Raw genomic sequence first — 15,800 nt, forward strand, 5'->3', positions numbered from 1 at the left:
ACACTGCCACCACTACAGAAGTCCGTGCAGGGTGCACGTGAAATAATCTTTTCCCCTAAGCACAGAAGTGGCAATTATCCACACATTGAAACAAAGTTATCCACACAAAACCACCAGGCAAAACTCCCCTTTCACATAATTTCTTCCAACAGCAGAAAATCACACAATGAACTGTAAGTGAGGCTCTTTTGCAAAAATAGCTAGTGAAAAAAAGGTGAAGTCACTGAAATAAAAAAAAAATAGAGTGAGGAGAGTTAGAGAGTCAGGAGTTTTAAAGAGGCTGGGGAGTCAAGACTGGAGAAAATGAGGGTCTTCCTTCTATTTAACTCAGCCTTGCATACTTTACTTCAGGGGGAACAGAAACAGTATCACCGGGGAGCTATGTGACAGTACCTGTGAGCCCACTCGTGGCTCTACCATAGTTTCTGCTCTGATGGTCAACAAACTTACTTGCTTTAGATCCTTCCTGTAGCTTTGATTAGTTCAATGTTGTTGCTAAATTTTCGGGAAGATATAACATAAGGGAAATACCAGAGAACATAATGAATGACTTTGATTTCTACTCCTCTGAGGGAAAAGGAACATTGGGGGACTGATGGGGAATTTTGGCATTTTACTTTGTAATGTTATAAACAACATATAATCCTTTTATAACTTTTAATCAAGTGGCAACTGCTAATGTTTATTTCAAAATTGCAGATATTTCCCTCTTTGTATCTTGTATTAATTACAATTATTCAACAATGTAAATGTATTGTATGCAGAAGTAATAACAATTTTTAGTGCCATGAACATGATTAACCATCTGGAATAGTGACTTCCAGTAAAGGGACTACTGAAGGGAGAAAGAAAATTTACTCCTAACTGCCTACTTCTTTGTATCAGTGGTTGTCAACTCTAGCTATATATTAAACTCACTTGGGATACTTTAAATAAACATAAAAATATTTGACTCAAACCTCAAGGATTCTAACTTAAGTAACCTGGATGAGATCTGGCCATCAGCAGTTCGGTTGTTTTAATCCTAATAGTTGATGCTTGCTTGAAAATGCCATTAAAACTATTAGTTTACTATATTATATCCATCAAAATAACTATATGTTAAAATAATTTTTATCAAAATGCCTCATTGCACTTGACAAAAAGTAAAGAAAAAATACAATTAAATTAAATTATCTGGAGAAGTCTCTCTTTGTAGAGTTTTACACCTAGCTTTGTGGTAAATCCATAAGCCATGTATTCATCTGTCTTCCCCACAAATACAGATTATTAATCCTGGATTTCTTAACTTCAGGCCTATTAGCACCTGTTTATCCAGAATACAGAATTCACTTCAATTTCCCATCATCTCTAGAGTTACTGAATCTTACATTGCTGGGCTAGGCTGGGCTGGGCTGGCTTTAAACCAGATTTCTGAGTGGTTTGGGACAGTCAGGAAACAGAGAGATATTCCCAAGAGTGAACCATATTTAAATGAAATATAAACCTCCCTGAGTTATCATTAGTTTGGTCATAACTGGAAAACGGTATTTCAGGGAAAATAAATGAAATTAGATAGGGAGCTGGAATTGGACAAAGTTAGTGGGAAAGAGGTTGTGATACTATTCTCCTATCTATAGGAAACTGATACTTCTCTAAGTATCAAAATCAGCAAAGATTACAGTTAGGCCTTGTTCCTTCCATTTTGCCACCAGTGAAAGTTACAACAGAGTGGGATGTGTTCAGATTTTAACACACTAAACCCTCTCCACTCTTACTCTACACCACAGAATTCACTAAGAAAACATTTTGTCTTAGTATCTTTCAAAGACACCTAGAAGACATTCAAATGAAATAGTCAAATAAACAAACTTAATCCGTTTGACAGGGTGGTAAGACTGTAACTTCCAGGCAGTTTAAAAGGATACACAGGTCAATGGAACAGAATAGAGAGCCCAGAAATAAATCCATGCATATATGTTCAATTAATCTTTGACAAGGAAGCCAAGAATATACAATGGGGAAAATACAGTCTCTTCAATAAGTGGTGTGGGTAAAAGTGGACAGCTACATGCACAAGAATGAAACTGGACTTATACTATTAAAAAAATAACTCAAGTGGGGGTGGCTGGGTGGCTCAATGGGTTAAAGTCTCTGCCTTTGGCTTGGGTCATGATCCCAGGGTTCTGGGATCGAGCCCCGCATCGGGCTCTCTGCTCAGCCGGCAGCCTGCTTCCTCTCTCTCTCTCTGCCTGCCTCTCTGCCTACTTATGATCTCTCTCTGCCAAATAAATAAATAAAATCTTTTAAAAAAATAACTCAAGTAGATTACAGACCTGAACATAAGACCTGAAACCATAAAACTCTTAGAAGAAAACACAAGCTCTTAGAAATGATTTTTTTTTTTTTTTTTAGATTTGACACCAAAAGTAAAAGCAACAAGACCAAAACTAAACAACTGGTACTATGTCAAACTGAAATGCTTCTATACAGCAAAGGAAATCATTAACAAAATGAAAAGGCAATCTATGGAATGGGAGAAAATATTTACAAATTTGGTAAGAAGTTACTATCCAAAATCTAAGAAGAATTCATCCAACTCAACAGCAAAAAACAATCTGCCTTAAAAATGGGCAGACGTTCTGAATAAATATTTTTGCAAAGACATATAGATGGCCAACAGGTACATAAAAAGGTGCTCCACATCATTAATCATCAGGGAAATGCAAATCAAAACCACAGTGAAATTTCACTTTGCACCTGTTAGAATGGCTGTTATCAAAAAGACAAGAAATAATGAGTTGTTGGTGAGGATGTGGAGAAAAGGGAACATTTGCGCACTGTTGGTGAGAATGTAAACTGGAACAGCCACTATGGAAAACAGTATGGAGGTTCCTCAAAAAATTAAAAATAGAACTACCATGTGATCCATAAATTCCATTTTTGGATATTTGTCTGAAAGAAACAAAACACTAACTCAAAAAGATATATGTACACGCATGTTCACTATAGCATTATTTACAAAAGCTAAGAATGGGAACAATCTAAGGGTCCATCAACATATGAAGAGATAAAGAAAATATGGTATATATACAATGGAATATTATTCAGTTATAAGAAAGAACATCTAGCCACTTGCAACAACATGGAAGGACTCTGACAGCATTATGCTAAGTGACCTAAGTCAGCCAGGGAGAAACAAATACTTTATGACCTCACTTTATAAAATCATAAAAAAAAATAAAAGAAAAAAAGAAAAGCACTCATAGATACACAGAACAGACTGGGAATTGCCAGAGGCAGAGGGTAAGGAGTGAGCAAAATGGTTGAAGGGGGTCAAAAGGTACAAACTTCCAGTTATAAAATAAGTAACTATGGCTTAATTATTGGTAATAATATTGTACTGCATATTTGAAAGGTGTTAGAGAATACATGTGTTTTTTTTTTTTTAAAGTACATCTTAAAAGTTCTCATCACAAGAAAAAAATTTGTGCCTGTATATGGTGATGAATATTAACCAGACTTATGGACATTTTACAATATACACAATATCAAATCATTTCACTGTATACCTAAAACTAATACAGTATGTTAATTATACCTCAATATAAATGAATGCATGAATGAATGAACAGAATAGTTAATGAGTAAGTATATTTGAGGTAATATCTCTCTAAGTCTCAAATATCTCTCTAAGTCTCAAATATCTCTCTAAGTCTCAAATATCTAGTGGAGAAACAGTTTACTTGAACTATTGATATGTCATTGGAATTTACATGTCTCACAAGCAAAAAATCTCAATATTAGATTTCTGGCAGGGTTGGTAACTACATGCAGTATGCTTGGTACCAGAAGTAAAAAGAGCTTTTTTAAATATGTAAGACGAACTTCAGATATTACATTGGAAGTCCATACATTTCATTATAGAAAACGGAGATGCTTTAAAAATGTTAAAAGCACAGTTAATTGAAGGAAATTAACAGAATGGCTGCTCTTATCTCAGTAGCCTTAACAATCCAAAAACTAGCTTCCAAAAGATCAGGTGAGGGCTGCCTGGGTGACTCAGTCAGTTAAGTAGCTGCCTTCAGGCTCAGGTCATGATCCCAGTGTCCTGGGATCAAGCCAGAGTCAGGCTCCTTGCTCACTGGGGAGTTGGCTTCTCCCTCTGTCCCTCACCCTGCTCTCTCTCACTCTCAAATAAATAAATAAACTCTCAAAAAAAAAAAAAAAAAGAAAAAGAAAAAGGATCAGGTAAGCCATACTTAACGGCTGCACATTCTTTTATTTTTTCTTTGACAGAGAGAAAGAGAGAGAGGGAGGGAGGAGGGGAGAGAGAATTCTGAGCAGGCTCCATACTCAGTGCAAAGCCCGAAAGGAGACTCAATCTCATGACCCTAAGATCATGACTGCAGTCTAAATCAAGAGTTGGACACTTAACTGACTGAGCCCCCCGAGCGCCCCTGCACATTCAATTCTTAATCTAATTCTTGCTTGTCTTCTTTAGTTCATCATTCTCCAGTTTAAGACACAAGAACCTCCCCGAACAAACACAAATAAAGCTTACCTTTAAATTCTCACACAATAAGCTAAAATTATTAGAAGTACTAATACTGAAGACACATTTATCTCAAATTTGGGATAAGGTAAGATGATGACTGATAGATTCTTGAATATCATGCAAGAATATTTTTTAATAAGCCAGTCTGAAGCTTAGGGAATGTCACAGCAGAAAGATATAAATGTCTTATGGTCCTGAGAGGCTAGAAGTTAACCAGCAAGAAGTAATAAGCTGTTATAACTTAAAAGCTCATTAGAGAACTTACCATCAAAGGAGACAGGGTTTTAAAGTCCTTTAGAAAGTTAACTAATCTTATATTTAATTTAGCAATAGTATTTTGCATTCCTTTTTCAACTGACTATGCAAATTCTGTTAGAACTAGCTCTTTGTCATCCTGGTAGTTTCTTCATTACTAACTTAAATAAAACTTTGTCCTATGCTAACAACTTAAGAACTGTGCTTTTACAAAAACAAGAATAGACACCAGTATTTAATAATTGCATTTTAATGTAATCTTCTATTCTAGGGGATCACAAAATCAAATACCTCAAGTCTCTAGGAAGGTAAAATTTGTAAAGTTGAGTACAGAATGACAGATCAGCAGCTACACTATAGCCATTTTGGTACCTGCCTAGCAACATTGTTTTTTAAACCACTGGGAGGCGTGGGGGGGACGTGGTGGGTAGCAGGGAAGAGGGAGTTAACCCACAACTCCAGTAGGAGGGTTGTGAATCAGTGTTTCATTTCATATTGGTTTTCCCTTTCTTAAGCCTGTTTAAGAAAGCCTCAAGTATAACAAAAAGCCATAAAGATTAACTGGCTCTCAAAGCATACTTAAAAAGCAGAATCATAGAATCAGAAAGGTAGAGATAGGAGCAATCCTTCACCATGTTATGACTCCAACATACCGTTCTACATTTGGATATAGATAGTAAAACTTATTATAGAGAGATCATATCACTGCCTCCTCTACTCCCACATAGCTCTTTGTTCAAAGTATATCTAATTTGTAATTGTTTACATTTATTCTACTTTCTAGCTTGACTTATACCTCTGGGGCTCAGATCCAAGCATATATCCCAGAACATAAAGCCCAAGACAGGAATATTTTCAGCAGATACTCAATGTGGTTGCTGAACTGAAGTTTCATTTTCTTTATGACCAAGTCTTTTAATAGCTTAAATGACTAACATCATAGGAAGAGATAACATGATAGAAGAAACCTACCGAATCAACCTGAATCTGCAACCCAGAAACCAGTTCCAGACCCAGAAAAAGTAGTTGGCTGGGCAGTGAGAAGGAAGAAAATAAGTACAGATGCTTCCACGGAACTCCCCAGTAACCCTCGTGTCTCTGTAAAACTTCAGAAAGAGTAAAATAGAGTGAGGGAGAGGAGTATGGCCCACTTATGACTGATAGTGGTACAACCACAAGGAAAATATCACCACAGCAGTTTCTAGATAAGAACAGAGAAAACCATTACGGTGTCAATGAAGGATGTCAGAGCCTCAAAGATGCCAGAAAATTTGAGGCTCAAGTCTAACATTCACCTCATTCCAAAAAAACCCCAAGAACAGAACGTACCCGATACTGACATTTCAAAACACCAACTGCAGCCTTGAGTCAAAGATGGTTACAGCTTAGAAAGAAACTTAAGGCAATGGTCTTCCAACTTTAAGGACAGGTCGAAAACAAATCCACATCACCAGGAGAAACTACAGAAATGATCATGAGATCCAGAAAGCTGCCTCTTTAGGAAACAGCCCAGCTGATTCTGACAAAAATAGCCCAAGGCCCACAATTGGAAATATACTCTTATAACAGACTGCCTATTCAATCTCTCACGTTACAAATGGGAAAGATGAGACCAAGAGAAGCCGGTACTTCCAGCCTCACTGGTTTTCTAGTTCGGCAAATACCATGAAGACAGTGTCAATACCTCTGACTTACAAACAGAAATTCAGGAGCTTTGATTTGGTATCTGATCTCTGGTATACGGTCTTGGCAAATGAAGAACTGTATCCGGGATGAGCACCTCCAATGCAATCTGGGGCTAAAAGACCTTTGTAAGGAACTGTGTATTTTCTTAGAGGCAGTAGGAGAAAGGTACAAATATTTTTCCTCTTACAATAAACTTGATTTTAAGTAGATACCTTTTTAATATTTGGCTCCAGGACTTATTTTAAAGCCATGAGTATAAACTAAAAAGAAAGAATAGGTTGCTTAAGATGCTTATTAAATACATTTGCTCGTATACATATACATGATACCAGGACTTTCAAGGTGACTGTCCTTTATTACCTGTGTCATGGAGCTGGAGCTGTTCCTCACTCTCTGAGAAGGGAGGAGTCCTGGGCCTGTGTTTCCTTTGTCTGTGCTCACCTTGCCCATGGTCCCTCCCATATACAGCTTCCTTGCAATGAAGCCCTGCTTTTTGTGAAGACTTGGGTGAAAGTTGGTCTTGGTGTCTGGACTGCTTTTCCCAATTCCAAGTTCGATGGATACTGTTAGCCTCCCCATCATCAAATCCAGTACTCAGAAACACCTCACCACTGATCTTGGGAAGTGGAGGTCTCCGAAGTCTCTCATGATCAGACCGTTTCCTTTCACGCTGCTCAGTGTCAATTTGGGAACTGGCCCTCACATTGCCCAAGCTATAGGATGACAGACATTTCCCTGATGAACAATGATCTTCTAGTTCTTCCAACTTCTCCACAGGATGTTTGGGTTTCTTGTTCCTTTGCTTCACAGTGTTTCCATCACTTTGGAGTCTACATGACCTTGAGACTCCAGAACCCAATTCCCTTGCCCTCCTTGACTGTAGCTGGTCTGAGTGGAAGTGGAGGGATGTGAAAAATAGAAATGCAGGTTAACTTAATGAGAGTATGAACTCACTATGCAGGAAAGACAGGGCCCAAGTTTAATGTATTTTAAAATGGAGAAGACTACTTTTTCAACTTAACTGAAAATGGGGGACAGGCATTTATTGGAATGGTCCATGTATACATGAAGGATTCTGGGTACTCAGTCAAAAACGTAAAAAACTAAAATAAAATTATGTGAAATAAATCTGAAAGAGTTTGATTATGATTAGGGAGTTAGCATAGTTACTTTGGTATTTGCCAATAACAAAAACCACAGCCATCAAATGTTAAATTCTACTTATAAAACCAATTTGGAACTACTATGGGGAGAAAATAGGGGTTGAGAGAGTCTTATAAAACAGAAAACAACTAAGCCTGGTGATAACTAACATTCCAGGAAGAGACTTTCGAATATTCTTATTGGAAATGACACTAAATCTCTATCAGAATGTTGCTGGTTTCCATTTCATTTGGAGAAATGACCCAGATTTTAGTATTTCCCTACTCTCTCCCAGCCATGCAGTTCAATGTGGAAGAGGATGGAACAGACAATTTTAAATGAGTAAATGATCCTGTTATCTTTAGACAACTCTGCTCCCAAACTTCCTTAACTTTGCCAGAGGAAAAAAATTAAAAAGGGATGCCATAACAGAATACAGGAAAAGGAGTCACTTCCATCCCTGTATTCATTTCAAAAAATGAGTCGATACTGTATTCTTTGTATAAAAATACAGTGTGTGCTAACTATACAAGTCCCTAAATGTACCACAAAATAGCACACAGGGGGGGTGCTTTTGTTAGATCTCACTGAGGCAGGAGCATACTATGAAAATAAAGGAAAGATATTACTGTGCACTTTGCAAGGCATATTTAACGTTTTCTAAGACTCAATACATTCTGTAATAAAAACACATCCTAATTCCACAGAAAACTGCTAAATTAGCTAAGATACATTTCCTGTTGAAATTACCCACTTGCTGAATTGCATTTGAAACAGCTACCCCAATTTGATGGGACATAGAGGAAATAATGAACTATATATTTTCTTAATTTTTAGGGGTTTTGTTTCCTTTAAGTTTGTTATTGCTAATCAAATAAAGGAACAGAGGAAGGGGAGATACACGCTAAATGTATCTTTGATGCCATAAGGGTTCTCAAATCCTTAATCATTTCCTCTTGAGTTTTCCAGAAGAAAAGAAAATCTGCTTCAAAGATGACATCTAAATTAAAAGCTGTCTTCCAAAAAGTTTACAAAATTATCTGTAGAACTTTTGATTACATTTATTTTTTATATAAAAGTGAAAGAGAGTAATTATTCTCTATGATAGAGGTATCTATTCTTTTACCAAACTATTATTTTAAGTGTATCTTGACAACTGAGAATCAATTGACTACTGCTGTGAATTATTAATATAATATTGACTCTCTACTTAAATGGTGAGCACATCCAGGGAACAATGGTTTAGTGTTAATACCAGTGTTCCCACAGAGAGCTGCATGAATGAAGTCTGCCTTCCAGCCCCCCAAAACAAGAAGGGCTTTGTTTCTGACATGGATATGTGAGACTATGATTGTTTTGTTGTTGTTTTTAACTCTGTCTAAAAAGTTAACTAATATTAGTACTTCTACTTTAGGTTAAGTGTACTCCAAGAATTAGAACAGAGCTGTCACTATATTTTCGCAGAGTTGACAGGAAAAAATATATGTTGTCTAGATCACTTGTGATAGCTTTAAATCTGGGAAAGAAAAAAGACTGAGGTGGGGGAATCTGCTTGAATCCTCTGAAACCCTACCCAGGTTAAGGACTGAGTCTTGAGATTGGTTATTTGGCAAATATAATTAACTTACTTATAGCCAATGCATATACATTTATATGCATACATACATATATATATATAAACATTTGTGTGCTTCCATGTTTGTCTTTCAAAATAAGATGATTTTTGTATAGATATGCAAGATATTGTTGTATACACATAACACTGATATATGCATAAACAATAGTGCTTAGGAGTTCAAGTCCTCACCAAAATTACATTATTTGATCTTCTCAAAATCCATATGAAGGATTTATTTTTAAAATCTCCATTTTATCAATGAGAAAAAGGCTTACTGTGATTACAGTAGATAACTTCCCAACACTACAATTGTTCTATGGAAGGGATGAACTTGAACTAAGGTCTTGTGACTCCAAAAGCCTGATTTAAAAAAAAAAAAATTATTCATATGCCTATGATACAGGTAAGGTTTTGAAAGAAAAACATGGATTCACAAATGAACAAGCCATAGCATTTCAACTGATATAAATCTGACATACATTTTAGATAATTTCAAATTTGCAGAAAATCTACAAATGATCATTTTTAAGATTTAAGCTTAAGAAAATAAAAGCTAAAAAGAAAACCACTTCTATAATGTCTACTTTAATTATTATGTAATTAAGGCAAAAATCATAGTATACATAAAGATAGAGAAGTACGATTAAATAATATCCCTATGTGTTGGGAAAAGACCACTGCAAAGGAACAAGGATTACACTTTACACTTTGTGCATATGAGCTGAATTATAATGTGGTTTCTATGGAACTCAACTTGGTCCAACTCAAAGGCAAATGAATGAGGATCACACATGTTCAGCAAACTACAAACTTGTAGCAACAACACAATTGAAGAGGAATTCTAATATTTATACGCATATGCTCAGGAGGGCACAACTTCACGATTATTTTTTAAAACTTTAAGGTATCCCTGAAAAACCACTGAATTCTTAACATAGTCTCCTGCCCTAGAGGATGACAGCACTCTGGTTAAATCAACCAGATTTGAGTCCTGACTGAAATTAGCCAAAGGTTTTAATAGAGGAAGGCCAAAATTAATACTTTAGTATACTTAATTACTTGCCATCCTAATGTTTTAATAGACTTAATGGTTTTAAATGGTTGTTTTTATTTGCAGTGAACATGATTCCAGAGCAGAAATAAAAAACAAATGAAAAAACGCCATAGCACATTTCTAAGCTTTTAATTAAAGCTGAAGAATAAACTCTTTACCTTCTGGTCTCTAGCTACAGAAATATATGGCAATATTTTTTTTTCTTCTTAAATGATGTACTATATGATTTCATCAAAAAAAACCAGCATAAGGAAAATGACTATCAAAAAAAAGCTGAGCATTTTACATATGGAAGAAGAGCACAAACAATAAATAATCAACCTGCTTATTAACTGCAGTAGAGCCAAGCTCTACTGATAACAAAAAATTCAGAGCATGACTGGGTAAGATTGTACTCAACTATAATAATCCTAGCATCCACATATGCATTCCTTTCATTCTACCCATCAAAGACAAATAAATACCTGCTTTTCCTTTCCAATGAAATTATAGAGAAGTATTGATAATTAGCTCACAAGGGCACTGGGGATCATTGACTTTAATATCTTTACTCTCTAGGGGCGCCTGGGTGGCTCAGTGGGTTAAAGCCTCTGCCTTCGGCTCAGGTCATGATCTCAGAGTCCTGGGATCGAGCCCACATTGGGCTCTCTGCTCAGCTGGGAGCCTGCTTCCCTTCCTCTCTCTCTCTGCCTACTTGTAATTTCTGTCTTTCAAATAAATGAATAAAATCTTTAAAAAAAAAAAATATCTTTACTCTCTAGGAGATGCTTTAGGTTTTACTTACTTGTTAACCTAAGTCTGGTCTCCAAGCTGAACTACAAAAAATGCTGATACTAGAATTATAAGAAATGTCTTTCCTTTGACAGATCTTTAAAGAAGATGGAACAATACTTGCAAATACTCGTTTCCCAACACACATTTAAGATAAAGAATCACCAGCACCACAATTGCCACCACAACACCATTGCCACCACTACACTGCAAAAGCAGGCACTAGAGAAGAGAAATTCAGAAGGGACTTCTCGTCCTCAGGAATTTTTCTATATGGCAGTCAAACAGTAAGGAAGCATCAAGGACAAATAATGAACACAGTGTCTTAGAATTTAATTTTGTCATCAGCACACATACTCATTGGCCTACGTTTAATAGGCAAGAGGCACAGAAAGAAGCTTTGTTACCCAACTGATGTATGACGTACCATCTTCATTATCCGTGGCACTCTGCTGCTTCGGACATTCTGCCCACACTCCTTGAGAAAGGCCAAGCCCAGAGACTCACCCCATTTTCTACACCCCAGCTTATGTGCTTAGAATGTGGTATAGCATTCCAAGTGGCTACAGCACAACAGAATGCATGTCAAATCTTACAAAACCACAGTTGTTTTAACAGCCATAAAAATAGCTCTGATCATTCAACTAAGGAACAGTTGAATTCATTAGATTCAGAGAGGATCTGGCCACAAATCCACACAGCCCCTGAGGTCACTTTACAGACAAATTTAAAGGGGTGTCTTATGGTTGAGTCTAAGGACAGAGTAAATCATATTGTTACCTCCATTTTCGTAATAGTAACTATCTCCATAAACACTGGATCCAGAGGATTCTGGAAAGTGTTTCTTCCGCTTTTTCTCTTCCTGTAACTCCTTTTCTTGCAAAAGGCGAGCTATGTCCTACAAGTACAGAGAGAATGCTAATCAGTATTACGAGAGAATGAACAAAACTTTTACAGTGGAACAGATTCCACCCAGTAGCCCTACAAGTCAGTAGTTTGATATTCCATTGCCAAGCTTTCGTGGGCTCTGTCTATAGCTTTCCAGACTTTCAGGTATTAAGCTCATGCTATTCAAATGCCATCCATAATAGCTCAACAGGAGTGGTGCACGATCCAGAAGAACAAGAAAGGGTTTTCTTTTTTTAAACTAAATTTAAATCTAATTCAATCTGGAGACATATAAACCTAGCTTTCCTAAAGCTGGTTAGACAGTATAACTTTTAAAATACTTATTTGTGGGCCCTTTTACAAGCTGATGATTCAGTAAGTTTGGATGGAGAAGAATGTAGTAAGCTATGAAACTTTATAAATTGTATGTATAATTTAATTTTAAAATTTTATAAAAGAATTCTTCAGTTGATTCTGATTTAGCTTTGCATTAGAGCACTACTGTCGTAACTGAAGAAGAGAAAACAGTATTCTGTCTCCCCCTTGCTTCATCTCCAGGCAACTTTTTAGCAGTTACTGAGTGATAAATAACATTCTGATCCTGCCCCTAAAAGATTACCATCATCATCTGAAAACAAACATATGTGCAAATAATTACAATACATACAATCATAAATGTCTCAATAAGAGGGTAAAAATATCAATGTGAGTATAAAAGAGCCAAGTCTTATTTCTGTTTGAGTTAATTAGTGCAAGTCTTTGTATTTGCGTTAGGTTTTGAATAAAGAACTGGATTCCACCTCCCCCCAGGGATTGGGAGAGGGGGAGCGGGCTATGGACATTGGGGAGGGGAGGCGAACCATAAGAGACTATGTACTCTGAAAAACAACCTGAGGGTTTTGAAGGGTCAGGGGTGGGAGGTTGGGGCAACCTGAGGGTTTTGAAGGGTCAGGGGTGGGAGGTTGGGGGAACAGGTGGTGGGTAATGGGGAGGGCACGTTTTGCATGGAGCACTGGGTGTTGTGCAAAAAGAATGAATACTGTTACACTGAAAAAATAAATAAAATGAAAAAAAAAAAGAACTGGATTCCAATAGGCAAGGAAAGGAGGGAGAACAACCTCAGAAAAAATATGAATGTTGTAGTGGGGACAACCAACAGTCCGTTAGAACACAGGAGGCGGGGTGTTAAAGAGAAAGGTAAGGTTAGAAAAACAGTCTGAGGCTAGATCACAGGCCTCCTTACACACAATCTCAGTGTGTGTGGACTCTGGAGTCCACACTGTATGGGATGAAGGCTTACTAAACGTCTGAGCTAGAAAGTGACAGTGTTCTGAATCTGAAGCTTATTTCTATGAAAGACCCACAAAACAGCACATAAACTTTGTTCCGTGTACACTTTTTTGGAAAGAAGGTCCCTAGGGGTTGCCAGATTCTTATAGACCAAATATGCAACAGCATTCACTTGTGTACAATAACAATCCCAAGTAGTTTGAGGTATCTACTTTATATTTATAATAGGGAATAAAAGAAGTGTTTAGGTGTTGATATAAATTTTGAACCAAGAATTCATTACTACTCTGCCTTTTGCAATTTTCTAAATAAGTCAAAATGAAGAATATACTAAGACTGGAAGGCAAACTTCAAAAAAATTCATCTGAATGAATGAATTACTCTCATGTCAGTGAAGAAACATTATGGATGTGGCAGCTAGGTAAATCAGCAATGATTATCCGCATACTCAGCTTTTAATGTTCATCAAAATGGCCTTACAAATCTGACCTTATGCTAAATGAATACCTAAATTCAAACTAATGAATATACTATTAACATACTGTCTTTAATGGATTTCTATGCTGGAAGCGTCTCATAAATTTTGTGCAAGATATATATACCTTTCTACCAATCAACTACTTGACTGTCTCTCTCTATACATATGGTCACGTATACACAAACACATACATATCTATAGATATACATATATATTTATATCTACATAGTCTATATATACATATAGATATCTATTTATATACACATTACACACATTACTAGTCAATCTTAAAGTCAAATGTCTTGCTTGACTCCCTAATGCATCATTTTAATAAATCTGTTACCAGATATAGCCCCTGTATCAGGTTCATCGTATTTTGTGTCTTATAAAGTAATATATCAATCAGTTCGAGAGAGAGAGAGAGACATAAGACAGATATCTTGCTCTCCCAAAGCTAGTATTATTATAGTAGAGTTTCCCAAATCTCTATACTTATTGCAAAATAGGAAGAAAATGCAAAATTTCCCTGAGTTATCATGTTTACTAAGCACTTAACACTACAAATGGTTTGCTTTACAGGAAACAAGAAATTTCCCTTGCTGTAACGGAGTAAAAATATAAGGGGAAATTACCAGATCCAACTGCCAGCAGAAATGATTAAGTTAAACTATGCTTTAGAGACCTTGTACTTGCCTTCCCGCTACTGAATTTTGTCCTAATGAATACACAGTAATAAGCCATATCCTCAGTGTGAAGAACCAGGAAAGAAATGAGGATGATGCCACTTCTTGCCTTGCATTATCTAGTCCAAAAAAATGCTTTTCATCAAGGAAAATAACAGTTATGGGCCTTAGTACTTAAACCTGTTCTTGTTCTAAGCTCTAAGCTCTTTTTTGAGTAAGCTTCGACTGGGTGAGAGGAAAGGCTGCCCATGCTTGATGAGGGAAAGGATCAGGGCCTCACTGACAAGTGACTGCCGTGTGAAGAGCTGCAGCTTCGCCCACGTGTGTGTCCCTCCCCACTTTCCAGCATTACTGTGCCCTGCCTTCAGGGAGGTGATTTCAGGAGAAAGAACTTCCCTGAAACAAACTGAAGACGACAATTAGTCACAATGCTGTGTGCAGCTTAGTCACCCGTGACATAAACAACCTCCTTGGTCCTCCTCAGCTTCCTTCCTGTTAAAGGTTGGTCTAGAAGAGCATTTCCAAAGCTGTGTTTCTGAGAACACCAGTCTCTAAAGGTTCTCCAAAAAACATAAGGCACTGAGTAGAAAGCATGTATTATATCTAACTCTTTAAAATGCACCTTCATCAGGGCGCCTGGGTGGCTCAGTGAGTTAAGCCTCTGCCTTCAGCTCAGGTCATGGTCTCAGGGTCCTGGGATCGAGCCCCGCATAGGGCTCTCTGCTCAGCGGGGAGCCTGCTTCCCCCTCTCTCTCTGCCTGCCTCTCTGCCTACTTGTGATCTCTGTCAAATAAATAAATAAATCTTTAAAAAAATAAAAAATAAATGAAATAAAATGCACTTTCACCACTTTAAAACTTTGGTAAAAGAAGCCTGTTATCTTTCTATAACCTAAATATACTCAAACTTATTTGAGAAAGAAGCCTTTAACATAAAAAGCATAAACCTTATGGATTTACTATTTCAACAAAATATAACTTGAAAAACAAACCTAAAAGAACTTATAAGCCCTTCTCAAGTCAGTTTCAATTATTTTTTTAATTAATCATATTAATCAGGTAGGCTTAATCTGCACTAATGTATCAAAAAAAAACCACTCCATAATTAGAAGATTTCCTGGTAAATACATTTACTGGAATGAAAATTCACCACTGAATCCAAATCTTGAAATGTGAAACTGTGAGTATAAGACAAAACACAATTAAGGGGGAGGAGGAGTCAAGATGGCGGAGAAGTAGCAGCCTGAGACTACATCAGGTAGCAGGAGATCAGCTAGATAGCTTATCTAAACATAGCAAACACCTACAAATCCAACGGGAGAGCGAAGAGAAGAAGAACAGCAACTCTAGAAACAGAAAATCAACCACTTTCTGAAAGGTAGGACTGGCGGAGAAGTG

The 15,800-nt window shown here is 36.8% G+C and overlaps 1 protein-coding gene across 3 annotated transcripts in view; it reads right to left on the reverse strand.

Annotated features, from left to right (window-relative positions):
- Positions 1-15,800, reverse strand: part of CCDC50 (coiled-coil domain containing 50) — an 84,095-nt gene that overhangs the window by 22,093 nt on the left and 46,202 nt on the right. For 2 of the 3 annotated variants that reach the window (XR_006817993.1, XM_046001848.1), the window contains exons 5-6: positions 11,845-11,962; positions 6,839-7,366 (exon numbers count right to left, since the gene is read on the reverse strand). Coding sequence is in view for 2 of the 3 variants with exons in the window: in XM_046001848.1 (XP_045857804.1) it covers positions 6,839-7,366; positions 11,845-11,962 (646 nt within the window). In the remaining variant the exon portion in view is untranslated. The remainder of the gene's footprint in view (positions 1-6,838; positions 7,367-11,844; positions 11,963-15,800) is intronic. The other variant, XM_046001849.1, reaches the window with a different exon arrangement.

The sequence above is a fragment of the Meles meles genome, chromosome 4 (assembly GCF_922984935.1).
Source record: "Meles meles chromosome 4, mMelMel3.1 paternal haplotype, whole genome shotgun sequence".
In the NCBI taxonomy this organism is placed as follows: Eukaryota; Metazoa; Chordata; class Mammalia; order Carnivora; family Mustelidae; genus Meles; species Meles meles.